Source organism: Microchirus variegatus, assembly GCF_963457635.1.
Source record: "Microchirus variegatus genome assembly, chromosome: 5".
Taxonomy (NCBI): Eukaryota; Metazoa; Chordata; class Actinopteri; order Pleuronectiformes; family Soleidae; genus Microchirus; species Microchirus variegatus.
The window spans coordinates 13,392,122-13,416,063 of NC_139806.1; the positions used below are offsets into that span (position 1 = coordinate 13,392,122).

Sequence of the window (23,942 nt, forward strand, 5' to 3'; positions counted from 1 at the left end):
TTGTCTTGTGGATTTGCACCAGTGCACACAAACATAAAACAAAGAAAAGAATATACTTGCACACATGCATGCTCAAAAATAACAGAACGGTGGTTGTCTTGTAGAAGACGGTCTTCAAGGGAAGGTTATTTTTGTTTTTGTGTGGCTGCATTTCATATTGTGTGAATCTTGTGAAGAGAATAACTGGCAGTAAAACTATACTGACATTTAGTATTATTAGGAGGTTTAAATAAAGGCTAAAACAATCACAATATCCAATGCATGTAATATCTTGTACACTCTTAGAAATAAAAGTAGAACCATATAAGGTTCTTCGGCTTGTCCTCATAGGAGAACCCTTTTTGGCTCCAGGGAGAACCTATTATAAAGATGGACCATTTTGTCAGTTGGCCACGGCTGCCCCTCCTTTCCTGAATAAAGGGTTTTAAAATGGTTCTTACTGGAACCATTAGTGTTACCAAGAACCCTTGAAAACCCTTTTTTCGGGAAAGGGTTTTTCAGAAGCAAGTGGTTCCAGGTAGAACCTCAGCCCTTGTAGAAGGACCCCTTTGGAACCATTATTTCTAAGAGTGTATTGAATGACAATATTATGTATGTCCTTCCCGTGTATGTGTGTGTGTGTGTATGCAGATTTGAGGATCATGTAAATTGGACACTCTATATTGACCGTAGGTGTCAAGTGTGAGCCATGTCAGCTGAGATTAGCAGCTCCCCCTGCAACCCTCATGTAGAGGATAAAGCGGTAGAGGATGAATGGATATTTGAGAATGTTATTTTGCAGTAAGGGGAACAGGACTCCACTACAAACAGGGTGCAGTTTCTTCTCACAAATTCAGCAGCAACACGAGTACAAAGTCCTCTTTCTCGCCACCACCACCTGCCATATTTAAGTGCAAAATTAACTGGCCTTTTAGCTCCGGTGTGACTCACCACCCCTGATAGATTTTTGACTTTTACCTACATTGTCGTTTCGCATTAGGCAGCTGGTGAGTGCTATAAAGCGTGTTTGCTCAGAGCAGCTGCCAGGAACTTGACATGGTTTTCCCTGAGACTGACAACACAAAACAAAGAGATGAAATTAGCTGCTGGTGGCAGACAGTCTGGTCTCGGGGAGGTAGACAGTTCTATTACCACTTCAATTTAATGGTGGGTGATTTGGTCCTTTCTTGACAGTAGAAGAGTTTTAATAGCGCTTTAAAATGATTTGGTGTTGGCTACTTCAGAGGTCAGCGGAGCCGTTATGTTTTACACAAGCAGATTAGATTTCCGTACAATCTGTAAACACACAGCAGCACAGGCGGTTCTTTTCCAACGGTGAAATGAAAAGTGGCCAGCCAGGGAACCTTCCACAGGAACATTCTGGCCTTTGAAGCCTGGTGGCTCCTGGTAAAGTTTAATGCATAATACATCAAATGCACCGACTGCATATTCTAATTAGGTTATACAAGTGGATTAATGTATAGGAGAATTGGGAATTTTCAAATTAAGAGGACACATTTACATATACAGTGTAAACGGGGAAATAAAGCTTTGAGGGGATGAACGCCCTCTGGTTATCAGTTTGTAGTAATAATCAACGTGAGGCTTCATATTAAAATACCAATAATTATATATGTAAAAATTTATAAAAAAAAGCTTTCAACATTAATGCATGATTGTTTTTTTTATTTATTGCTTTAATCACTTGTAGCATTTCTTGTACCATGTTGTTCAAAGAGAGCGTGTCTGCAGGGAGTTTGTTTTCTATACAAGTGCAGCAAATAAACCGGTGAGTCGACAATGACAGAGAAGAGAAGGCAACGCAAATGGAACTCATGTTGCATTAAAGGTCCCATATTATGCAAATTCAACCTTTTAATCATTCAAATCCTTATATTTGGGACTCTGGAGGCCCTATCAGTCAGAAAAGTGTGAGAAAAGATGACTCAGTCATGTTTTTGTGGTCCTCCTCAGTCTAAGTACAGGAGATAAAACAATGTTGACTTCCGCACTCATTGGGACGTCACAACGCTCGAAATTCCTGGAATTCCTCTGCTTTGTCCGTAAAACACGCGAGAGTGCTGGCGAGGGCAACAGTATCCGCAAAAAAGTTCTATTCTTGGCTCCACAGTGCGGCACAGAGTTCTACACAAACTTACATTCTCAGAGGATTTAGCTGTCCAGTGGATCCAGATGGCAATGTGCCTGCTAGAGCCTGCAAATGATCACTTTTCCAAATGCTAACTGCTGTTAGCTCCCAGTAGCCTCTGTGGCTGATGTCATGTTCTGTCACTTAAGTTTCGTTTTACCTGTAAAATGGTATTTTGACCAAAGCATGTCACAGACATGTTCATTAGGACACCAGGGAACTAGTTTAACTTGGAGAAATAGGATATAGTATGAGTCCTTAAATTTGAAGTGGACCTTCAGATTTGAAATAATCAAATAAACCTGAAAGCCGGGTTAATAAAGTCATATTCTCCAATCAAAGCTACACGGGTACACTCAGTGATTCAGTGATTAATCGCAATAAAGGAAAAAAATACAGTCCTACTTTTAGCAAAATAAAATGACTGTGTTTAATCATATGCTGTATTTATCAAACACAGGTAATAAGTAACAAAGCTCATCACATACCTGCCCCCAAATAAAGTCTGATTATTATTTTATTTATTATTTGGCTGACAGCCAGAGCCTGTGGACAGCAGAGATTATTTTATCAGTCTTCTCTATCCCTCAATGTTTTTCGCCCCGTTTGTTTTGTGCACCCGAGGACAGAATAATTCTCACATCAGCCGATGTAGATGTTTAACTATAGAACGACTTAAAAGCAAACACAGCCCCGGTGAAAAGCTGACAGGTGGCATTTGAGAACCCCGGGAGGATCTTTTGCATGCTAATGCACAGTTATTAAAATCACACAAATAAACCGTCAGTCAGGCGGGCCAGCAGGTGTGTGGGCTGTGGGGTGAGACCACATGCAGCACTCATCAGGGAGGTAAATTCAGAGAAAACATCTTGAAAGGAGGTAATGAGCAGTGCAGCTTTAATATGCAGTGGAGGTTAGGGACCTCATCTGTCGTCTCTCATCGAGCTCTCTGTGTTAGTTATGTTTGTCATATCAGGCGACAGGCAAGACTCACGTATGCCTCGCTGTCATGTTTGATCATTTATCGGACCTTCAGCTGAGGTACATGTGAAGTGTTGTAAGTGTTCCACTCCTATTTACACGGATTTGCCACAGTGAATACCAGTGTGAAATGGCAGCCATTACCACACCCATGAATTTTAGTGCTGGCTGACATTAAGAGCTCACGTTTAGTCTGTCAGATTGTTCCAGGTACGACGCAGATGTCAAGCACCAAAGTGTGAATACTGATCGTGGAAAAGCTATGAAGGAGATAAAATATCAATACGTATGTCTTTCTAAATGTTAGATCTTAGACTCCACCTGGGATTAAACATGTATACAGACAATATATGAATACACAATGAACATGTGCCAATAAAAAACAGGCTATTTAAAGGCACCGTATGAAAGAATGTGGCCAAATACTGTTACTACACTCAAATTCAAAATACTGCGGCGAGTTGTATCCACCTCCCTCTCCAGACTCAAGGTTCCTAAGACACACAATTCTGTTCTCTCGGTAGATATCAAGATGTATTATAATTTATGGTAACGGGATGGACACATCAGATGGATTAACGTTATGCATGATATTTGACAAAACTGTCCTTCATTTTTGATGAAGTGGGGCTCCAGAGTGGGGGGTTAGGGTGGCGGCGGCTGCCGTACCCGCTCTGGGGCTCCAGGACAGCACGGGCCTCCAAAACTGAGGGAACAGTTCAAAACAGAACTCGACAGTTCAAAATATAAGAAATGTCCATCCACGTCGAGCTATGATGCTAACTTAGCTTACCTGTCTAGGAGAAGAGTAGCCAATTCTGCATCCGTTTTGAAATTCCTCTCAGCTTTCAACTTTATCTGGGCGATGTTGACATTCATACCAAGGTTTTTTAGGTTTTGTTTCGTTTTGTTTCCATTGTAGCTTGGCAGCTGAGACTCTGACTGCAATGATTGGTAGACGGCGGTAGGTGGCGCCACTTGCCAAAACATGATTTCAAAACATAAACATGATTTGCGTTTGCAAACGGTTTTTTTTAATGCAAATATTTTGGCTGTACTGTTGTTGTTGGTGAGTCTCTGTGATATATTAGGAGGATTTTACGGCCAGTTGCTTTAGATTTATTACATAGTGCACCTTTAACCATGCAAGGATGATAAAAAGTGTAAGTATAACTAGCAAACTGCAGATGAATGATTTTTAGTCAAACAATACAGTCAGTTATATAAGGATATTTGGTATAACTATATGTATAAAACTGATAACTGAATTAGAGGTAGACCAATTAATCAGGGCCAATATAGGCATGGCCATTGATTATTTAATACGTTTACACATTTTTGTTCCCAGAAATGCAATAAATCCTGCAAAGTCTCTGCGACGTTTTGCCAAATATTAGGTTATTGATCATCTGTCTCGATGTAAAATACTTTATATATAATTTTTATTTAAAATACGTAGGTGCCCTGCACTGCAAACACAATCGTCTTAAAGAGAGGGAATTTAAGTGTTGTTCAATAAAAGTTTATGTTAATCATTTTCACGTAAATGTGCATCATTTGTTAGTATTAAGCAGTTGGAAGATATCGCTGCAGTGATTTTTAAAGCTCAGTATCGGCCACAGAAAGACCCATATCGGCTAATCTCTCCGACATGGTGGATTTGACGTTGAACTGGTTTTAAATCTTGAAATAATGACGTTAAAACCCCGTTGCCTTCTCCGAGTGAAAGTCACTTGAATTTCCTCAGTGTAATAACGTGGCTGAATGCCTCGCTGACAAAGCCTGAGGTTTCTTTCACACATCGGATCATCCGAGTGAGGTCCATGTTCATCATACCGCGCGCTCACAATGAGCTGACACAATCCTCACCTCGTCGCGTCAGCTCCACTTGTGATAGAGTTAAATGACACATAAAGGTCAACAAAAGGTCGCAGAAGGGCAGAGAAGCGCTGATATTGGACCGTCTTCATCTCCTGTGCCGTGGGAGGTCGAGACACACAGATAAGGGAATGTTCCTCGTTCACCCGCCTCCTCCATCCTTCTTCTTTTTTTTTTTTCACCTCTGCTTTATCCGAGCTTACTTTCTCACAATTAGTAGTGTCAAATATATCCTCAGAGGTGAGACGTGAAATTAAAACCTGTGAAAGAATTTTAATAACATGGATGGGCTTAATTTAGTTCAGAAGCTGCAATGCTGTAAAAGTCACAGCTTCAGATTCAGCACAATTTCTAATGAGCACAATATGTTTCTTCACTTGTTCCCGCTCTGCAACAATCTGCGTCCTATCGAAGCACTCTCATTCGCTTCTATGCTCGTCTTCTGGTGCATGTTGTTTTGTAGTTTACTGGATGTAAAACCACTCAAAGGACATTTGATATATATTCATGCTTAGCTGATATCACTTTGTGTTCAGGATTTACTCAGGAAGTGGAAAAAGAGGATGTGAGGATTCCATACATCCATCCATCTACTACCACTTTATCCTCCACATGAGGGCCGCAGGGGGTGCTGGTGCCAATCCCAGCTGACATAGTGTGAAAGGTGGGGTACCAGTGCATCACAAGGACACATATAGAAACAACCATCAATTCACACACTCCAATTTACCTAATCCACATATTGTACTTTTTGGGACTGTGGGAGGAAAATCGGCAAAAATGCTCTTGAGGATTTTTTTTTATTGATGTACTTGATGATACCTCTGCTCCCTCTTAATTTCTTTCAAAAAGGCCAGTAGGTGTGAAGAGACGAAACATGAGAGTTACGAGATACAAAAGATCTCACTACGGATTTTCACATTAATTTGAAAAGATTTCAATGATTAAATACTACAAAAAAAAAAATCTATTTCATTAATTCAAAAAACACAATGAATGAGAGTAAGACATGCGGATCAATAGATGAGAATATTTTAAAAATAATCCTTTTTAGATAGATTTTGTACCATATGAAACATCACATCACATTCTGATCCTGCAGGGATCTAATGGCAGGCCAGAGATGTAGTAGAAAATCATCTGTGAGTGACTTTAATCATACTACTTTAGTGCCGCGGTGACACTATGCCAGCTTTTTTAAAAATACCTAGCAGACATCTTCTTCTTCTTCATACGATACATGCGGATTGTGAGTAACTTTCCAAAGTAATTTCCTGCTACAGTCTTCTGTCAGGGAAGGAAATTGAGTCATTTCCAGCGAGAGGAGAGGCAGGAGAATGGCTATAAGTATATGTTAGCCAGGAACTCTGACTTAGTTCTGCTCAGACTGATGGCCCTTGCAGCTCTCATCCATTACTCTGTCACACATTTGAAATTGCCTTTCAAATGTTCTAGCACTTTTGGAGAAGTGAGCACCACTCCTTTGTGTCTGGGCAGCTGAGAGAAGACACAGTGACAGGTGAGGATGCACAATGATCTTATTTCCCTTGCACAGCTGTCAGATCCTGCCGGGCCACTTCAGAGGTGATCTGGCCCTGCAGTGTGTGATTGGAGTGGCAGAATGTGAGCAACATGGACTGAGTGAAAATATTAGGAAGGGGTGTGAAAAAAAAAAAAAAAAAACTGGAATTGTCAGAAAGAATGAGGCAAGGTCTCAGTACTCATTCTTGTTTGACTAAATGTGGGAAACGACACTTGACTTGTGCAAGTAGATTCTGAGAGATAGATAGAACTTAAAATGTATGATATTCATTGTGCAACTTTGAATTTGAGTATGTAACATATGGCACATGTTCTACCCAGAGGCGATTCTAGAGTCTGTAGGGGCCCTAAGCAAAAAATCCCAGGGGGCCCTTCCAGCCAGTGTTTATCACCATTATGTTATAAATAATCTGACACCAACGCAACAAGTTCAATTTTGTTTTTTTCCAAAATGAATGAAATAACATGGAAAAACCTTTTAATGTGAAACTATAAATGTAAAGAACAATAGAATACTGTAAATAGCTTTAAAAAAAACTATATAAACTGAGTAAAAAAGATATGCATTATACTGTAAATAATCCTCTTCATTTTCCAACTTGCAGAACGATAACTTAACACAGGTTAACGTGAGGTGGGGCCCCTTTAGGGAGGTTTCCTACTGAGATGTCATTGCAAATCGACCATTGTTTTTTAAGGGGGACGGGGAGACGGCTGGACACTGCACATTTCAGTAAAAACAGCCGTCAGGCTCTGAGTGTCGGGGGCCCCAAGCAGTTGCCTGCCCTGCCTGTTCAAAAACTGCGCATCTGGTTGTACACTGCCTGCAAATGTTCGCAGCCTTCAGCCTGTGTCCTCGAGTTGTCCCCGTGTGTTGACCTGTTGACACTCAATACTCCGTGCAGCCCGTGGCCAAGTCGGAAAGCGAACTTGGCTTGTAACCGGAGAATTGCAGGTCAAAGAGCTGAAGAACCCCTGAGCAAGGTACCCAAGCACTATTGCTCCCTGGGTGCTGCTCAGTGGCTGCTCCTCTCCAAGTCGTAGATGGGCTTAAATGCAGAGAGAAATTTCAATAAAGCACGAAAAGTACTAATGAAGGAGCTTCTTCTTTTCTTCTTCGACTGAATCAGAATCAGCATTTCACATATAAAAGGAGTGTAGAATTTTCATTTCTCTGTGTAGAGAACCAAACAATAAAACTGAAGGAACAACAGTAGAGAAGGATTAAATAAGAAGTGTATTCGCAATGACTGTGTGAACCAGAGAAACAAGAGAAGTGTTTCAGTAATCATCAGTGATGATCATCCATCACACACAGCCACGCCGGCCATCAGTCCTTCACTAAATTACAGTCCTGTGCGTGAGACATAAAATAGGGTAATGGGCTGAGAACTAACCAATTATAATCATTACACTGCCATAATTGACCCTAGAGACCCACGTCCAGTGGTACACAGTCTGCCTTAAGGTTGTGTGTGTGCGCGTGTTTGTGTTTGATGCACTTAATTAGGAGTAGATTGGACCATGAGGATGAAATCTAATTTATTTAACAGCAGCAATCCAACAGCTGACTGGTAGTAAACAGGGAGGTGAAATGCTGAGGTGCTTATAACAGAGGCCAGAAAAACACAAATCAGTGAGAGTGAAATGGAAAGAGGAGAGAGGAAGGAAAAAACGGACAAGGTGTGGGGGGAAAAAAACAAAAAAAGTAGAAAAAACGAATGGGTAATTGTGTCTAAAGGAAGAGCTCGGACAGTTAGCTCAATTACCCATCAATTGCAAGTTATCACACACACAAATGTGATCACATGCGTTGATTGTAATTGTAAATGTAGATACAGATCGTGTTAAATACATCACCTTGTTCATAATCCTTTGTGATAAGCTAAGCTAAACCCACTTCAAACAAATACACAGCACTGTAGCTCAGACACAAGATATTTTCCAAAATGTCAAAGAACAGCGTCAGAATTCCTAAATCTGAATACTGTAAAGTACTGAGCATTGCTGCTCTTTCACATTCACATTAACATCATGTAGATGGTTGGTGGTATTTTAACTGCAAGTTGACAACAACAATAAGAGAACTAAGATTTTTTTTTTTTCTTTTTCATACTGACTGGTTCTTATTTGACCTCCCACTGTCACTTCTGCTAAAACAGATGTTGATCTCAATGTACCCCAGGCTCAAGCATCATTGAATAAAATTTCACTTTGATGGGAAACAGCAAGACATGCCTCAGATTTTTTGGGTCTGGGAATCAATGCCTTAAGCCCATAGTTAACAGCTTGAACATGAGACATATATATGTATTTTTCTATTTGATATGGTAAAGGAAAATAAATCATGTTATTAACACCCAAGCCTCAAAATGTCCCTCGAGACTTGTTTGCTTATTTTAACCATAAAAGAGCCAGAAAATGTCCTGTGAGTAAACGCTTTTGCCCCTTTTTCCAGAATAACTTTCATTTTTCATTTTCAATTTACTGTGTTAAAATAGTGTATTAACAATTCAGAATCAAGAAAAACTAAAAGTTATATTTAAAAACGGTTTGCACGAACATATTAATGAGTTAAAGCTGTCCACTTCCATATTTGAATGTGTTTATACACTGCCGTAGAGGCACAGCTTAATATCTAACTATTTAAGTTGACTGATTGATGCGTTTTAAGTGTTGAGTATATCATATGTACTGCATGCACACTGGACCTTATGTTAACAATAACGAACCAACCATTAAGATTCTGTAAAACCATCTTATATGAGCATCTTTACGACAGAGGTTAGTGGCCCATGTGTTCTGTTATTCCATCTTTCCCCATCCTCCTCCTTCCTGTGTCCCTGTACTGTTAATAATTACTTGATGAGTCGCCGAACAATAAAACATAACTATGCTTGCACTGATGATCTTTGTTTTAAACGAATGTCTGGTAATTACACGCGTGAGTGTTAACAGTCCTGTACGGTTGTGACAAGTCAAAGGGAAACACGCTGCACTTATTAAAAGCATATTCAATGTTTAATTGTATAACTATGATACCCAAGGAGCCATAGTGGGGTGCTGGGGGGGGGGGGGGCAAACATTTATTTTTAACAGACAGAACACGCTGCAGCTGTTGCGGTGTGCTATGCAGAGACGACCGACTATATACAGCAATAGAAAACAATAGCTCTTAATCAGTTTCTGACCTCTTTAATTACACATACGCTGGTTTTGAGTTGCATAAGAGCCGAGCTCACATGAGAGTACTGAAGTTGTAAAGTCGACGTTTTCATTGCAATGCATATCAATTACATAAAAGGAGATAAACACGCTTGCCTTTGCAGCAAGACACTTGTTCCGACCTGGGTTCACGTCCCGGTCAGAACCGACTTTAGTCCCAAGTCAGCCGGGATTGGCATAGCACCCTCCGGGACACTCGTGTGCAGGATAAAGAGGTAAAAGATGGATGAATGGATGGAGATAAACAGTCGAACAGAGACGTGATTTTTTCTGACCAGAAGCGTAATAACTGGTCCCAGTGCAGGCCAGTTACTATTAACAAAGCACAGCGCACACACACAAACCCTGGTTTCCATGACTTAATTTACGGGCGACTTACTCTAACCTTAAAGGTGCATTATGTAATAATCTAAAGCAACTGGCCATAAAATCCTCCTAATATGTCACAGAGACTCAGGGATATGTTCATATAACAAACTGAACTCACCAACAACAACAGTACAGACAAAATATTTGCATTACATTTTTTTTTTGCAAGCTGCAAATCATGTTTATGTTTTGAAATCATGTTTTGGCATGTGGCGCCACCTACTGCCGTCTACCAATCATTGCAGTCAGTAGAGTCTCAGCTGCCGAGCAACCACGGGTTGCCAGTTGCGTCAGAAAACGAAACCTAAAAGACCTCGTTATTTTGAATTTGAATGTAGTAACAGTTTTTGGCCACATTCTTACATATGACACCTTTAACCATAATTACTACTGGCTACTGATCCAAACCTTGACCCTAACATAAACCTTAAAACATATATTTACCTTAAAATGTAGTAATTTACATTATGGGGACTTGATATTTGTCCCCATAATGCGACTGTGTAAACAGGTCCCCACAACATAAGGAATTCCAGGTACACACACATAGTATACAGTATATATTAAACCATGGATTTTACTTTGGTTATTGTATTAGAAAAGCAGAGAGGACAAAAGGGAAAGCGATGAGAACAGCACTCAGTGAAAGTGCTGAGGAGCTAATCTCCGACCATGCAAGGAGCTAATCTGAGCTGGATGAGAAACATAAGCGTTAACATTTATTTCATTTTAAAGCGCTCTCGCCATTTCCCTCTGATCTCTGGCATCAACAGTGCTCTGAAGTTTCATCCAGAGAAATCTCATTCGCTGGATATTTTCCTCTGACTTTTTCTGACCATTCTCTGTGAGCCCTAGAGATGTGAAAATCCCAGCAGCATCAGCAGTTTGTGAGATACTCAGACCGGGCCCTGTGGCACCAACAACCAAGTCATGTTCAAAGTCACTTAAATCACCTTTCTCCCCCCGTTCTGATGCTCGGTTTGAACTTGAGCAGGTCTCTCTACCATATCTACATCCCCACATGCATCGAGTTGCTGCCAGGTCACTGGCTGATTAGATATTTTTCAACGTAACCAAGCGATGTCTTAGAAAAGTAGCCATTATCGATAAGATTAATTAGGAGAGGAAGTGGAAAGGGTGTTAGGTGTGATTACAAAACGATTTTGTTCACTATATACAGAGGAACGGGACCGGAGTTTTCAGGGTAGAAGGATCATCGTAGATGATAGAAGGACCAACTGTGATGTCACAGACGGGTCCAAAAGCCAGATTATCCTATTTCATGCTCACATGAACAAGGCAAATGTAGCGGAGAGGACATGCAAATTGCTGTCTAATTGGCCTGTCAGGATACAGAAACCCTGTCACACCACTGTCACAGAGATAGAGAGAGAGAGAGAGTGTGAGTGTGTGTATGTGTGTAAGAGAGAGAGAGAGAACCAAAGAACACAGAATTACAAGATTAGTTTCTCTTGCCATCCAGTGCACATTTCATTAAGTCATTTCACTTCACGTCAGCAGAACCACGGGTCAGTGTTCTGTGCATAAAGAGCAGCTTTTCCACCTCTTCTCTGTCTCGTACAACCAAAAATGAAGAAGAAGTGATGAGAAACTACTCATGAATGGTCAGATCAGATGTGACCATTTGACCCAGTGTAAACCCTACTGTGCGCTTTTTTACCTATTTAAAAAAAATAAAATAATAATAATAATAATAATAACAATAAGCCTTATTCGCCTAACTGTACTTATGATTATTTATTGATTTATTCTCTTTGAGTTTGGTTGTTAAGCATTTACTTGGAGAATAATTTGCGGTGATAACAGTGGCACAGATTAACCGCCAAAGTCTCTCATTTCTGAAACAGTTTGATCTTTAGACTGTGGTAGATAAAAGCAGCATCACAGTTCAAATAAAATAATAAAAAAAAGAGCTGTTTTACACATTACACAAACATTCATGATAACATTTCTCGTTTGATATTTAAAATATTAAGTAAAAATATCAGTAGACTTCTGTGTGCGTGGCTAAGTCCCCATTGTTCCCCATTGTTTTAAAGATGTAGAGCCTAACTTTAAAATATGAACACATGCCCACAGCTTTCAAACTCTTGTCAAATGAGTTCTCATAAAATGCTTAAGGCCATCAGCACCACACGACTCTGTGTTTCTCAGCATCGCAGTGTTTTGTTTTCATGTCCTTTCCCGCATTGCACACATAGTCATGCATTTTACATCACGACTGATGGAGGCAAAGCAGAAGGTGAACAGTTACACAGCACTAGCGAAGTGAGACAGCTGCATACAGTTGGACAACGGCTGAAAATGCCCAGAAGGGCCCACAAAAGGTTTAAGACGTGGATTTTACTTCTCAAAAATTAACATGCACACTCAGTCGGGGAGTGCAAATTTGTATTTAAATCACAATCAAAATGTCGGCTTCTCACAAACGGGATATTAAAAATGTGTGCTCACACCAATAAAACACAAAGCAAATCAAGTGCACCTCTAAACAACAGCTGTCTCACAGCTGCTGCTGCTGTTCCCGCACCACACAGCTCCACATTCTGTGGATGAAGAAACAACAAAAAAATCAAACGTCTAGCACAGAACACAGCTCTTTTTTGCGTGAGTATTAGTGAGAGGGAGATGTAAAGACCACAGGTTTCAGTAACTATTGCTGAGGCACTGGGATGCATCTTCAGAAACAAAAAAGGTGTTTCAGGTCTTTTAGAACTTTGTACATGTTTGCACATGAGACCCAGCCGGGGGTGATCAGCCTCCCTATTCAGCCAGACTCTGCAGCATCACCAGGTCAGGACTCTGCAGAGACCGGCCTGAAAAGCCCCGACATCCCACTTCAATCGGCTCGCAGTGGGGGCTCCAGCCCAGCACTTTGAGCATCTTCGCAGGATACAGTGGGTGAGTTCCACCTCATATAAAAGTTGGTTAGAAAAAAAGGCTTACGAAAAAGGTCAAGAAGAGGCAGTATCCTGTTTTTTTTGTGGGTTTTTTTATAAATTAATAAATAAACAAAATCCCATTACAGCTTTTACAACATAGTTACCTTGTTGCAAGCTCAAAAAGCAATTCCGTCTCATAAGAGGCAAAATCCATGACCTTTACGCATTGATGAATCATCAAGTGTCAGACTGTTGTTGTGTCATACTGGGGGTCAAGCTCACATGAAAACACAGAGATAAGAGGATAAAAAGTAAATATATGGGTGAAATCGTTATGGTAACAAACGATAAAATGCAAAAAAATAAAAGCCAGATTGTGGTCAGGCATGTCATCATGACGACAATTAGGAGGGCGATGTGCAAGCTGCCAGGCCTGGTGCTGAGCTGGGTTATAAAAATGTGCAGCACCGGTGAGAAACAGTGTGGTATGTATACGAAAACGTTGCTTTTTCCATTTGATGCGCTCGCTGTCCATAGATGTTCTAAAAAAAAAAGCGATTGTGAAATTGAAAGTCATCACCGTGTCTGTGCGAGTGTCATCGCAGAGTGACACATCCCATACAGAATAGAAAAAGAGGGTAATAGGGTAATAAGGGAAGGGACTGGGTCCTCAAAGAAATCAATCAGAGGCTAAGGGGGTTGTTGATGCTGTGAGCAACTTGACAATGATGACAGATCTCCAGTGGAGCATTATCAGACACGTAATTACTCAGACCATCTTATGGGACTGCAATTAGCTTTCCTCAACAGTGGGAAGACATGGCATGTTCCAGCACCGTTTCTTTTACGACAAGAAGATTGCAGGTTTGAGGGCCAGTCTCTTCCAGTTTGCATGTTCTTTGCATGTTTGTGTGGCTTTTCTCTGGGTGCTCTGGTTTCCTCCTTCCATAAAGCATTATATGTAAAGAATTCAGGATGTGGCATGTGTACTTCTCATTACCGTCACTCCTGGACCACTTGTGATATCTAGAAAATTCAAAGATTGGCGATCTGTCGAGGGTGTACTCCGCTTTTCACCCTATGTCACCCCACGCGACTCTCATGTGGAGGAGAAAGCGGTAGAAGATGGATACTGGAAAGCAGAGAAATAGAGCTTTGCACCCATATAGTTTACTGTAGCCCTCGGGACTTCCACGGAGCGACCGTCCAATCACAGGCAAGATTCCCCTAAACGGTTGAATAACTGCCAGATATTCAAAGTTATCTTGGAAAAAGTGGGAGGAAGGTGCAAAAGAACTCACTAACTGAACATGTTTTTGAAAATTCTACAGCCATAAAATCAAAATAAATCCAGGCGGCCTGAGTATCATGATGGTTATAAGAGGGCTAAAGGCTGAAAATACGAAAATCACAGAAATCAATGGTGGAAAACAACTCTGTTTAAATCTTTACTTTGACATTTGATTAGAATAAAATGGAACAATTACATAAAATTGAAATATCCATTATTCTCTGCAGGCTTTTTCATTAAAATGTATTTTATCTATTTATTTGTGAACATCGGGCTCTGCAGGGGAACTGGCACGCTGGGAGCAAACATGCAGGTCAGGCAAAAAGATCACATGTGAGCAGGGTCAATAAAGTGTGACAAACATGATATGGTGGGGGGCAGAGAATACAGAGAGGTCTGTGAAGGCGTAGCATGGAACCTGATGTCCTAAGGCAAGAACGAGAATATCAGTACACACAGGCACAGGCTGACAGTTCGCTGAGGACCAGTCCCCTGGTTTGGACAAAACAAATGAATGAGATACAAAATGAGGAGAAAGGCTTGCATCGACAAAACTGCACTACATCTCCCCAAACCGCTAACCACAACTCGTGAACTTGTGAACTCATGTGTCCGATTGCTGCACATGTTCTTTCACAGCACATTATCCTTTTATTGAGTTCACAGCCTTGCAGAAAATATAACACCAAGAAACACGGCACCAGAGTCTAATGAAACAGTATCACACTACATTATGAAAAATACTGTTTCATAAAGTAGTGTTCGTCCAGTTTGAATGGGACCACCAATGCAGACAAAAACAAAAACTGGCATTTATTAAGAGTTGTCACTTGTTGTTGTTTTATGGAGATTCCTGCTTGGTCCAAAAAGTAGCCCTTAAAAGTCCCACCATGTTCATCAACTCTCTGGAAACTTTGTGTATATGTGATTTCCATAGCATTCATTGAGCTTGAAGGTCCCATTTTATGCAAAATCAACTTTTGCTTTAAATATTTTGAACTCTGGAGGTCCTACCAGTGTGAAAAAAGATGACTCACTCATGTTTTTGTGGTCCTCCTCAGTCTAAGCACAGGAGATAAAACACGCGATGTTGACTTCCGCGCTCACCGGGACGTCACAAGACGCTAAATTCATGAAATTGTTGTCTCGCGGGGCTCCGCTTTGTCCATAAAAGACGTGAGAGTGCTGGCGAGGACAACAGTATCCGAAAACCGGAAGACCGCAAAAATTTCTATTCTTGGCTCCACAGTGCAGCACAGAGTTCTACACAAACGTCCAGCCTCAGAGGATTAATCTGTCCAGTGGATACATGTTATATATGAAGGAAATGTACCTGCTAGAGCCTGCAAATTATCACTTTTCCAAATGCTAACTGATGTTAGCTCCCAGTAGCCTCTGTGGCTGATGTCATTTCCTGTCCCTTAAGTTAAGTAATGTGATGTTTTTACTGTATTTAGGGTTAAACAAAATGACATCCTGTGATTCTGATGCTGGAATGTTTATGATGCTTGCAGCAGAGAGAAATGGGGTTTGTAGGAGTCAGTCTTCCTTCCACACGGCATACAAAAACTTTGATGCTCTGCGTCTGTTTCCTGTTGCAGACTTGTCTCACTTTTTACCTCTCAATTAAGCACCCACTGCAGAAACTGCATCACAAAGGCAAAGAGGACAGGGCCAAGGAGAGAGAGAGAGAGATGGGGAAAACAGCCAGACAGGCAAAGTGAACCGCCCGTCTAATCGAGTTCCTCTTCTTGTGGGGGCAAACGGTCAGACACCTGCGTGTTTTGATCCGATTGGTCCCTTTAATATCCTAGATTATCCTTTGATGATGCATCACATTGTCTCTTTCTACTGACTTACCGTCTCCCTTTCAGACACATGCACAGAAACCCATTCCACATATCCCATATTTTCCCAATCTGCATTTGTTTCCGTCTTTCATCTCTTCCCCTCTCCTGATGTCGTTTCTCTCGCCTTATCACCTCTGAAGTGAGTCACACAGCTTGTGCTTTGTCGGATCCCACAGTTTAATTAGCACCTCTGCTTTTGTCACTTTGGTGCAGTTTCACTCTCAAGTGACAGAAGTACAGGTTTTTGGCAAAGTCAAACACACTTCAGGTATTTTTGAAATGATTCTCAACAGCACAGCCAAAAAAACAACCACAGCCCGTGGTGAAACAATAATGTCATTACTTTCTCATCCAGTCTCAGTATTCTTTCATTATAAAGTATTCTGCTGTTTCTAAGCAGTTGGCTAAAACACATGTACCCATCACAACATACTATATTGTCTTGGTGACACTATCTGCACAAAGGAAAAAAAATACAATAGAACTTTAAGCAAAACAGCTCTATGCAGAGATCAGTTTTAATGAGCAGAGAATGCGCTTTTTTAAAAAACCCTTTGTGTCTTTGATGCAACAACAAGCAAACCGGTGTGACTGCGAGATATCACCGCTGACAATTATTCAGCTGTCAGGTAAGTCGTGTATCAAAAACAACAGTGTATTATGCTCTCACTTGGAACTCAAAAATCCTGCTCACCGCTCAGTTACGATTATAAGTCCTTTATTTTCAAAATCATAGGACGAGCATTAAATGGATTTTGACCAAAAACAATAGGACAAGATACACGACACTGACTGAATTGCAATTCTACTGTTCTGTAAGATATGGAGTGACACACAAACAATGGCACTAAAATATTATACACGAAGTTTTGACTATGATTTATTATACTGAGTTAGCAGCTAGCATCGATGACAGTGGTGGATGGAGTTAAAACGCTTCTACCACACTTCAAACAAAAGATGTGTGCACCGGAGACACTTATGTCAAGTTTAGCTTAAATCATACTGAGATGCAGACTGGATATGAGTTGTGCAGGAATCTGTGATTACACAAACACAAAGACAACTCTTTTATTCTCATTTGTCGTTGTTGTTCACTGCCCTACAGTCACTCATGAGTCACTGAGCATGACAATAAGCTGCTCATCTGATGATCTCATCTGTCCGACAGCGTAGCAACACATCGCCAGCGTTAACCTTTATTCTCCCTGCCGTCTTTTTAAACGCCAGTTCTCTTTCTGCCTCAGCTTCTTCTTCTCGCTGCTGTTATTGTGCGTGCGCGTCACGTCCCCATCACTGCCCGGTCTTTACAGATTCATCATCCTACAACCTTTATCAGTCAAAGCAAGTCATCAACCACCTTCACCACCGGTGTCTGGGGATTTATCTTGCAGACGCCCTAAGTTACCTAAGAGTCTAACGGTGCTTTTCAACTCTAAAGTTCTAGCATAACTCGGCTCGACTCGACTCTTTTTGATTTCGATATTAGCGATAGTACCTGGTGTTTTTATTGGCTGAGCGGATACTAAAATGTGACGTGGACAGTTGGCCACTGATTGGTCAAAGAGCGTCGTCACTGGAAGAGTCATGAGCGTGTTGTCCGACAGTTAAAAAGACTTAAAAATCCTGAAAACATGGGTTAATCTCCAACAGTTACCAAGGAAATGTCTAAGATCTCAATATTTAACAGAGGATTTGCACTGCAGAAAGACGGCGATCTTGAGCCGAATCACAACCCATTCAGCCATATTTTTGTTCAGTAACAGAATGAGTCTACGCTCCGGTCATGCAGGAAGTGACCTATCCGTAGAACAAATCTGATTCTAACGATTCAGTACGCCAAAAATAACTGCAGTGCTATGACGACCTCGCCCACGTTGAGGGTCGTTCCGTGACGGTCTTGCTAGAACTGTGTAGTGGAAAAGCACCATAATCATCAGAGACTCTATCAGGACATTATCATCGCATTGGCAATCTTTAAAAAAAAACAATTATCTTCATTCAGTTAGCTCTCTTGACTGAAACAGAGTGAGAGTGATGGGTCAATGAACACTGGTGAATAAAATTATCATAATAATATAATAATATTGTGGGGATTTTACACTACTCGAGCTGTGTTAATGTTTAACTGGATCCAAAGCAGTGTTTGTGTGTTACTAGCATGACTGTGGTTGCTCACCTAGGTCAAATTTTTAAAACTTACCAGGGTTAGTCACTCAAAAAGCTGGTTGTTGATCTCAAATGCATACTTAAAGGCGCCACATGTAAGAATGTGGCCAAAAACAGGTACGACACTCAAATTCAAAATACCGAGGTCTTTTCTCCGCCATTGTAGCTCAGATGTAACTAGCAACTCGGCAGCTGAGACTGCAATGATTGGTGAGAAGGCAGTAGGTGGCGCCACATGCCAAAAACATCATTTCAAAACATAAACATGTTTTGCGGTCCACAATTTTCTTTTTTTTTAATGTGAATATTTTGGCTGTACTGTTGTTGTTTGTGAGTTCAGTTTGTTATATGAACATTATTCCTGAGTCTCTGTGACATATTAGCAGGATTTTACGGCCAGTTGCTTTATATTTATTACATAATGCACCTTTAATAAAACATAAAACACTTAAACACACGTAGACAAAGCGTAAAGAATCAGACTATTTTGGTAATCGATACATTTGAGTGCTTTTTTAAAATATTTTTTAAGCGTCATGAATTTTAGAGCTGAAATAGGAAATCGGAAAAATATGAATACATTGTTTGGTTTGTGCGAGCCATTTGAGAACATCATCATTTCAATGTGGAGGAAACATCGATCTGCATTTTTCAACAATTTATGGACCAAACAAGTAATCAATAAATGGAGAGAATAATCAACAAGTCAATCAATAAAAAATATTGCAGCCCGAACAAATTATGCCTCTCTCTCAGTTTTATTGACAATCTGTCTCTATTTTTCCTCTCTCTCTCTGCGATCACCACTCTATTTTCTCCCAAATCTCCCAAGTACTTTTGTTCTTTTACACATAGTGGATTCTGCAGAGGGAACGATGCATCACAGTGCATTAAACTGGTGCTATGATGAATGGGGAGAATGCAAGCTTGTTGACTGTGGCCTTGAGATAAAGAACAGAAAAATGAAACCGCCTGCATGCCTCGCAGCACCCTGAAGTCCACCGCCACCATTCCTCATGCTAATTTTGTTTGAGAATACGCGATCGGCCCGCGTACTTCTCAATCCACACCTTTGCTCTGAAGGAGGCGTTGAGTGGGGACTTGAAGGTTGAGCTCACACAATGCCATCATGGCATGCAGTAATAAGAATGAATCTTCGTGACGCCTGTCTCTGCATGCGATGTTGAGGTTAGGCCCATTACTGTATGTGAGTGCAGCTTACATCAAAGTAAAAAAATGTGGTGCCACAGAAAAAAAGAGACAGAACATGAAAAGGGAGGGAAAGTAGAAAAGAAGATATAGATACAAAAAAAAGTGGAAAAAGTAAGAAGTAAAAATAGGGGGAATGTATAGTATGAGGCATCCAGAGAAAAAGCACTCGTGGGTGAAGGAGACTGGAAAGGAGAGGGAATAAAGGATGATGAGATGTGTACAAGCGAGAAGAAAACAGCCGAGTGCTTAACAATCCTCATCCTCGTTCCCTCAATGCAATTAACGTGGAGCCATAAGGACGTCCTACTTACTCCTCCTCCGCGGTGAAACAAAACCGCGACGGATGAGCGTGTCAGTAATGCATATGTGACGGCCGGTATATTATGGGCCTGCAAGGAACAAAGTGTCGAGATAGCAACGGGAAGAAAGGCTGGGCTGGATTGAGAAAGAAGGGAATGTGGCATTAGTCGAGAGAGAAAGACACAAACTGGGGCACAGTGGAATGTGGGGATTTGAGAGAATAGTTACAGAAGGTGTAAAAGAGCTGTAGAGCAGGTAAATAAAGGGAGATAAATGACAGTTGTTTCCCAGTCTCCTTGGTAGCTATTGTACGGGGATCCATTCATTAGACCACATTCAATGAAAACATTCAATGAGAAATATCACCAGCCAGCCCCCGGAACACGGCTCTACTTTTTCTTCTCCGGCAATATTTCACCAGACTCGACCTTCTCGAGTCAACAAAAAAAATGTGTTGAACGTGGAGAAAAGCAATCAAAAGTAATTTCCTCTCTAGTCAGCCTGCTCATTGTGGCGTTGTTAAGCCTTCACTGCGTCCCGGCTTTGGTTACCAGGGATAAGAAATGTTCTGTAAATGACTGTAAGTCATGGATTACAGAGAGACATTGGCAAAGATCTGTAAGAGGATCTTTTGTATGTCTAAATAATGACTGTTGCATAATAGATCCAGTATATTTCATGTTTTTAATCACCGTCTTCCTACATCCTCTATCGCATCATTCAATCTTTATATATGGTGCATGTGCATAGTACACTGGAGTGCAGTCGGGGTAGCTATTCTGTGTAATAATGCACTTTTTGACACTTGACTGTGTGTTTGAATGTGGCAGCATGTGGTGCTTTTCCACAACCTAATAAGAAAAAAATCCGTATCCATCTTCTGACCACTCAGGCTCTGCCTTCACGCGTCATCCTCATCATCAAAAGATCGTTTGTTAGAGTGTTGGCAGTCAGTTCCCCGTATAGTTACATATTTAGAAGAAGAAGGCACATGTGTGCGCTGCCTCTCTGCGCTCACAGCAATGTCATGGATTGACGCTGACGTGCCATCTAGGTCATGGATACGCCAAATTTACATGGTGGACATGATGTATGATGACATTTTTTTTTTTTTTTTTTTTTTAAAGCTTTCCCTTGAGGAACATATTCATTTTTGAGTGACCAGATTTATGCAGGAAGGGACATCTTCAAATACTAAGCTTTATTAAACACTGTATTAGTGGAGTCAGGGTCATGTTTCAAATAATAATCCATCAGTGAGGTTGAATTTCATACTTTATATCGTTTATTATTGTGTGCGTCGACAGCAGCAGCAGCAGTTCTGAAATACTCCACGTGCTTATAAATCGGGATTTTGTGTACATAAGTAACGGATGAAATGAAGATCAATTCAATTAGATTTGGAGCCAATCCCAGCTGACATCGGGCAAAGGCAGGGGGTACGTGCTGGTTGCCAATAAAAGCTCCACCTGATTTTCTCTTAATCAAACAAAGCTCTGCTGTGTTGTTAGTGGCATTGCCACGCTGGTTTTTAAAGGATTCTCTCTCGGCACATTACTGATAGTGTGTGCCATAGTATTTAGGTTACACTTTATAATGTAGCATGTATACAGCACAGAGCTTTTAGACTTCACACTCTTTAAAGGTGCCACATGTAAGAATGTGGCCAAAAACGGTTACTACATTCAAATTCAAAATACCGAGGTCTTTTAGGTTTCGTTTTTCTAACTGGCAACCCGTGGTTGCGCGGCAGCTGAGACTCTACTGCGCCACATGCCAAAACATGATTTCAAAACATAAACATGATTTGCAGTCTGCAAAATATGTTTTTTAATGCAAATATTTTGTCTGTACTGTTGTTGTTGGTGAGTTCAGTTCGTTATATGAATATTATTCCTGAGTCTCTGTGACATATTAGGAGGATTTTACGGCCAGTTGCTTTAGATTTATTCCATAATGCACCTTTAAGGTCAATTTACCCATTATTTATAGACCAGCTCACACATTAAGGTGAAACAAACAAATGTACGGTTGTGGCATCGGCAGAAAAACACACACATTTAAAAAAATGAAAACGGTGGACGAGAAAAAAAAAATAAATCGCTGAGCATCAGTTCTTCATGGCTGTCAGCGTTGGGATTAATAGGAGCCATTTCACCGTAATGAGCTGTTAAGCGTTCGCTGCTAAAAAGCCTCTTTGTTTGCCTTTGACTCTCAGAATACTTTGTCTGATTAGAACAGCTCCCTCCGCGTGCGTCTCTTCGCTGTCACTGTCACCGTGACAGTGTGTGTTTGCGACAGCTGCCTGATTTCAGCTCTTGTTAGACAACATAATCAACTCCTGAAACTACAGTATTACGTGTAGATGAGGTTGATTGTGATGCCTTACTGGTATTGTTGCACGTGGACTGTACCTTTGACTGTGACTCAGTCAGCGCTTGTACTCCCTGTTACGGAGATTTTTTGATTATCAGGTGAGATGACAATGATGTTAAGTTGAAGGATTTCACTGTAGACAGCTCAGATTCGAGGAGACAAAGCCTGACATCTGAACAGTGAGACATCATTGCAGATTCTGCAGCGTGCCAGGTCTGACACACATAGTTAGTAAGACTCGAGATTGTATATTAGGTCAAGATGCCTGGCACCTTGGCATCTAGTGAGGGAACCTTTTGTGTCTTATCCTAAGTTATGGCTGCTAATATTGTACAGCAGGTCCGGCTATAAGAATATGTGAGTAATTAAACTTAAAAGTTGGCTGAAGATAGAGAAGAGAATTTTCTCTCACACTCGCAGCCCCAGTTTTTGTATGAGAGGAACCTGGCCCACTGGGCTGTGGAGACCTTTTCTCACAGTAGGCTCTCAGGCAGTGGATGCAGAGCAACTATAAATCCACTGTGATATCCAGCAAAAGGGTACATTCCCTTGAGCCCCATTGTTCCCTCTGTATAACATTTGTGGGTGATGTTAGGATTCTAAAGTAACTTTTGGTCATCATTTTTTGTGTGTCCTTCACCTGAAAAAAGAAATCTGAACACAGCTGTATAGCGAGCACACCGTACAGATTGTGTGCTCTCTAGGATGTCAAATCAAGACGTAGAGGAGAAAATTAATACGGGCATCACCGAGAGCTGACAGCCCTCGAGAAGAGATTATAGATTTTTCCATTTTTGAGTGGAATCTTTTGGTCAGGTTAATGAAGCGTCTCAGCTCGTCTTATGAGGCAAAGAAAAGGGATGACGCATGGCTTCAATTAGCAGATGCCATGAATACATCCCCCTGTCGGTGGGTGTGTGTGTGTGTGTGTGTGTGTGTGTGTGTGTGTGTGTGTGTGTGTGTGTGTGTGTGTGTGTGTGTGTGTGTGTGTGTGTGTGTGTCGGGTGGTGCATCTCATCTAAAAGTCTGAAACCTCCCAAGATCATAAAAATGTAAATGCATTATCATACACATCAATACTCCCGAACCAATCTTTTGTCTTTCTTCCAACTCAAAGTTTCCACACTGTCATGACTTCAAACAACTTTAGACCAGAAGTACAATATATGTATATAGTACATATATATATATATTATATAATATATAAAGAAAACCCAGCACTTTGCAGGGTCATTAGAAATAAATCCGCCAAGTATTAGGTCAAAGGGATGACAGCTGTCGAGGAAAATCAAGGGAAAATCATGAGGTTTGTAGATGACAAGAAGAAACGCCTTTAAAACTATTTACCATTTACTGCAAAGGTTGATAAATGGAATTCAGTCTCCATGAAAAATCGTGAGCACAGAGAAAAGATGGATCAATGTGTGTGTGTGTGTGTGAGAGAGAGAGAGAGAGAGAGAGAGAGAGAGAGAGAGAGAGAGAGAGAGAGAGAGAGAGAGAGAGAGAGAGAGAGAGACAATGAATGTGTGCAGTACTGTACTTAATGAAAGTAATGTGTGTTTCCTACCAGCATAAGGAACTGGGGCATCCTTATCCAGGGCTACCAGAGGGGGGTCCAGCAGCACCGTGTCCATGTTCTCTGTGATCACACCATGGTAAGACGTCTCTATCCACGGCTTGTGCTTGTTAACTGTGGTGGAGAAGGATAAAGAGGATCA

At 40.9% G+C, this 23,942-nt stretch overlaps 1 protein-coding gene across 1 annotated transcript in view; it reads right to left on the bottom strand.

Moving 5' to 3' along the window:
• LOC310927231 (calsyntenin-2-like) overlaps positions 1 to 23,942 on the bottom strand; it is a gene marked incomplete at both ends in the record, with an annotated part of 154,872 nt that overhangs the window by 59,930 nt on the left and 71,000 nt on the right. Inside the window, one exon of the mRNA XM_083889526.1 lies at positions 23,792 to 23,914. Within this exon, the coding sequence (XP_083745652.1) occupies positions 23,792 to 23,914 (123 nt within the window). The remainder of the gene's footprint in view (positions 1 to 23,791; positions 23,915 to 23,942) is intronic.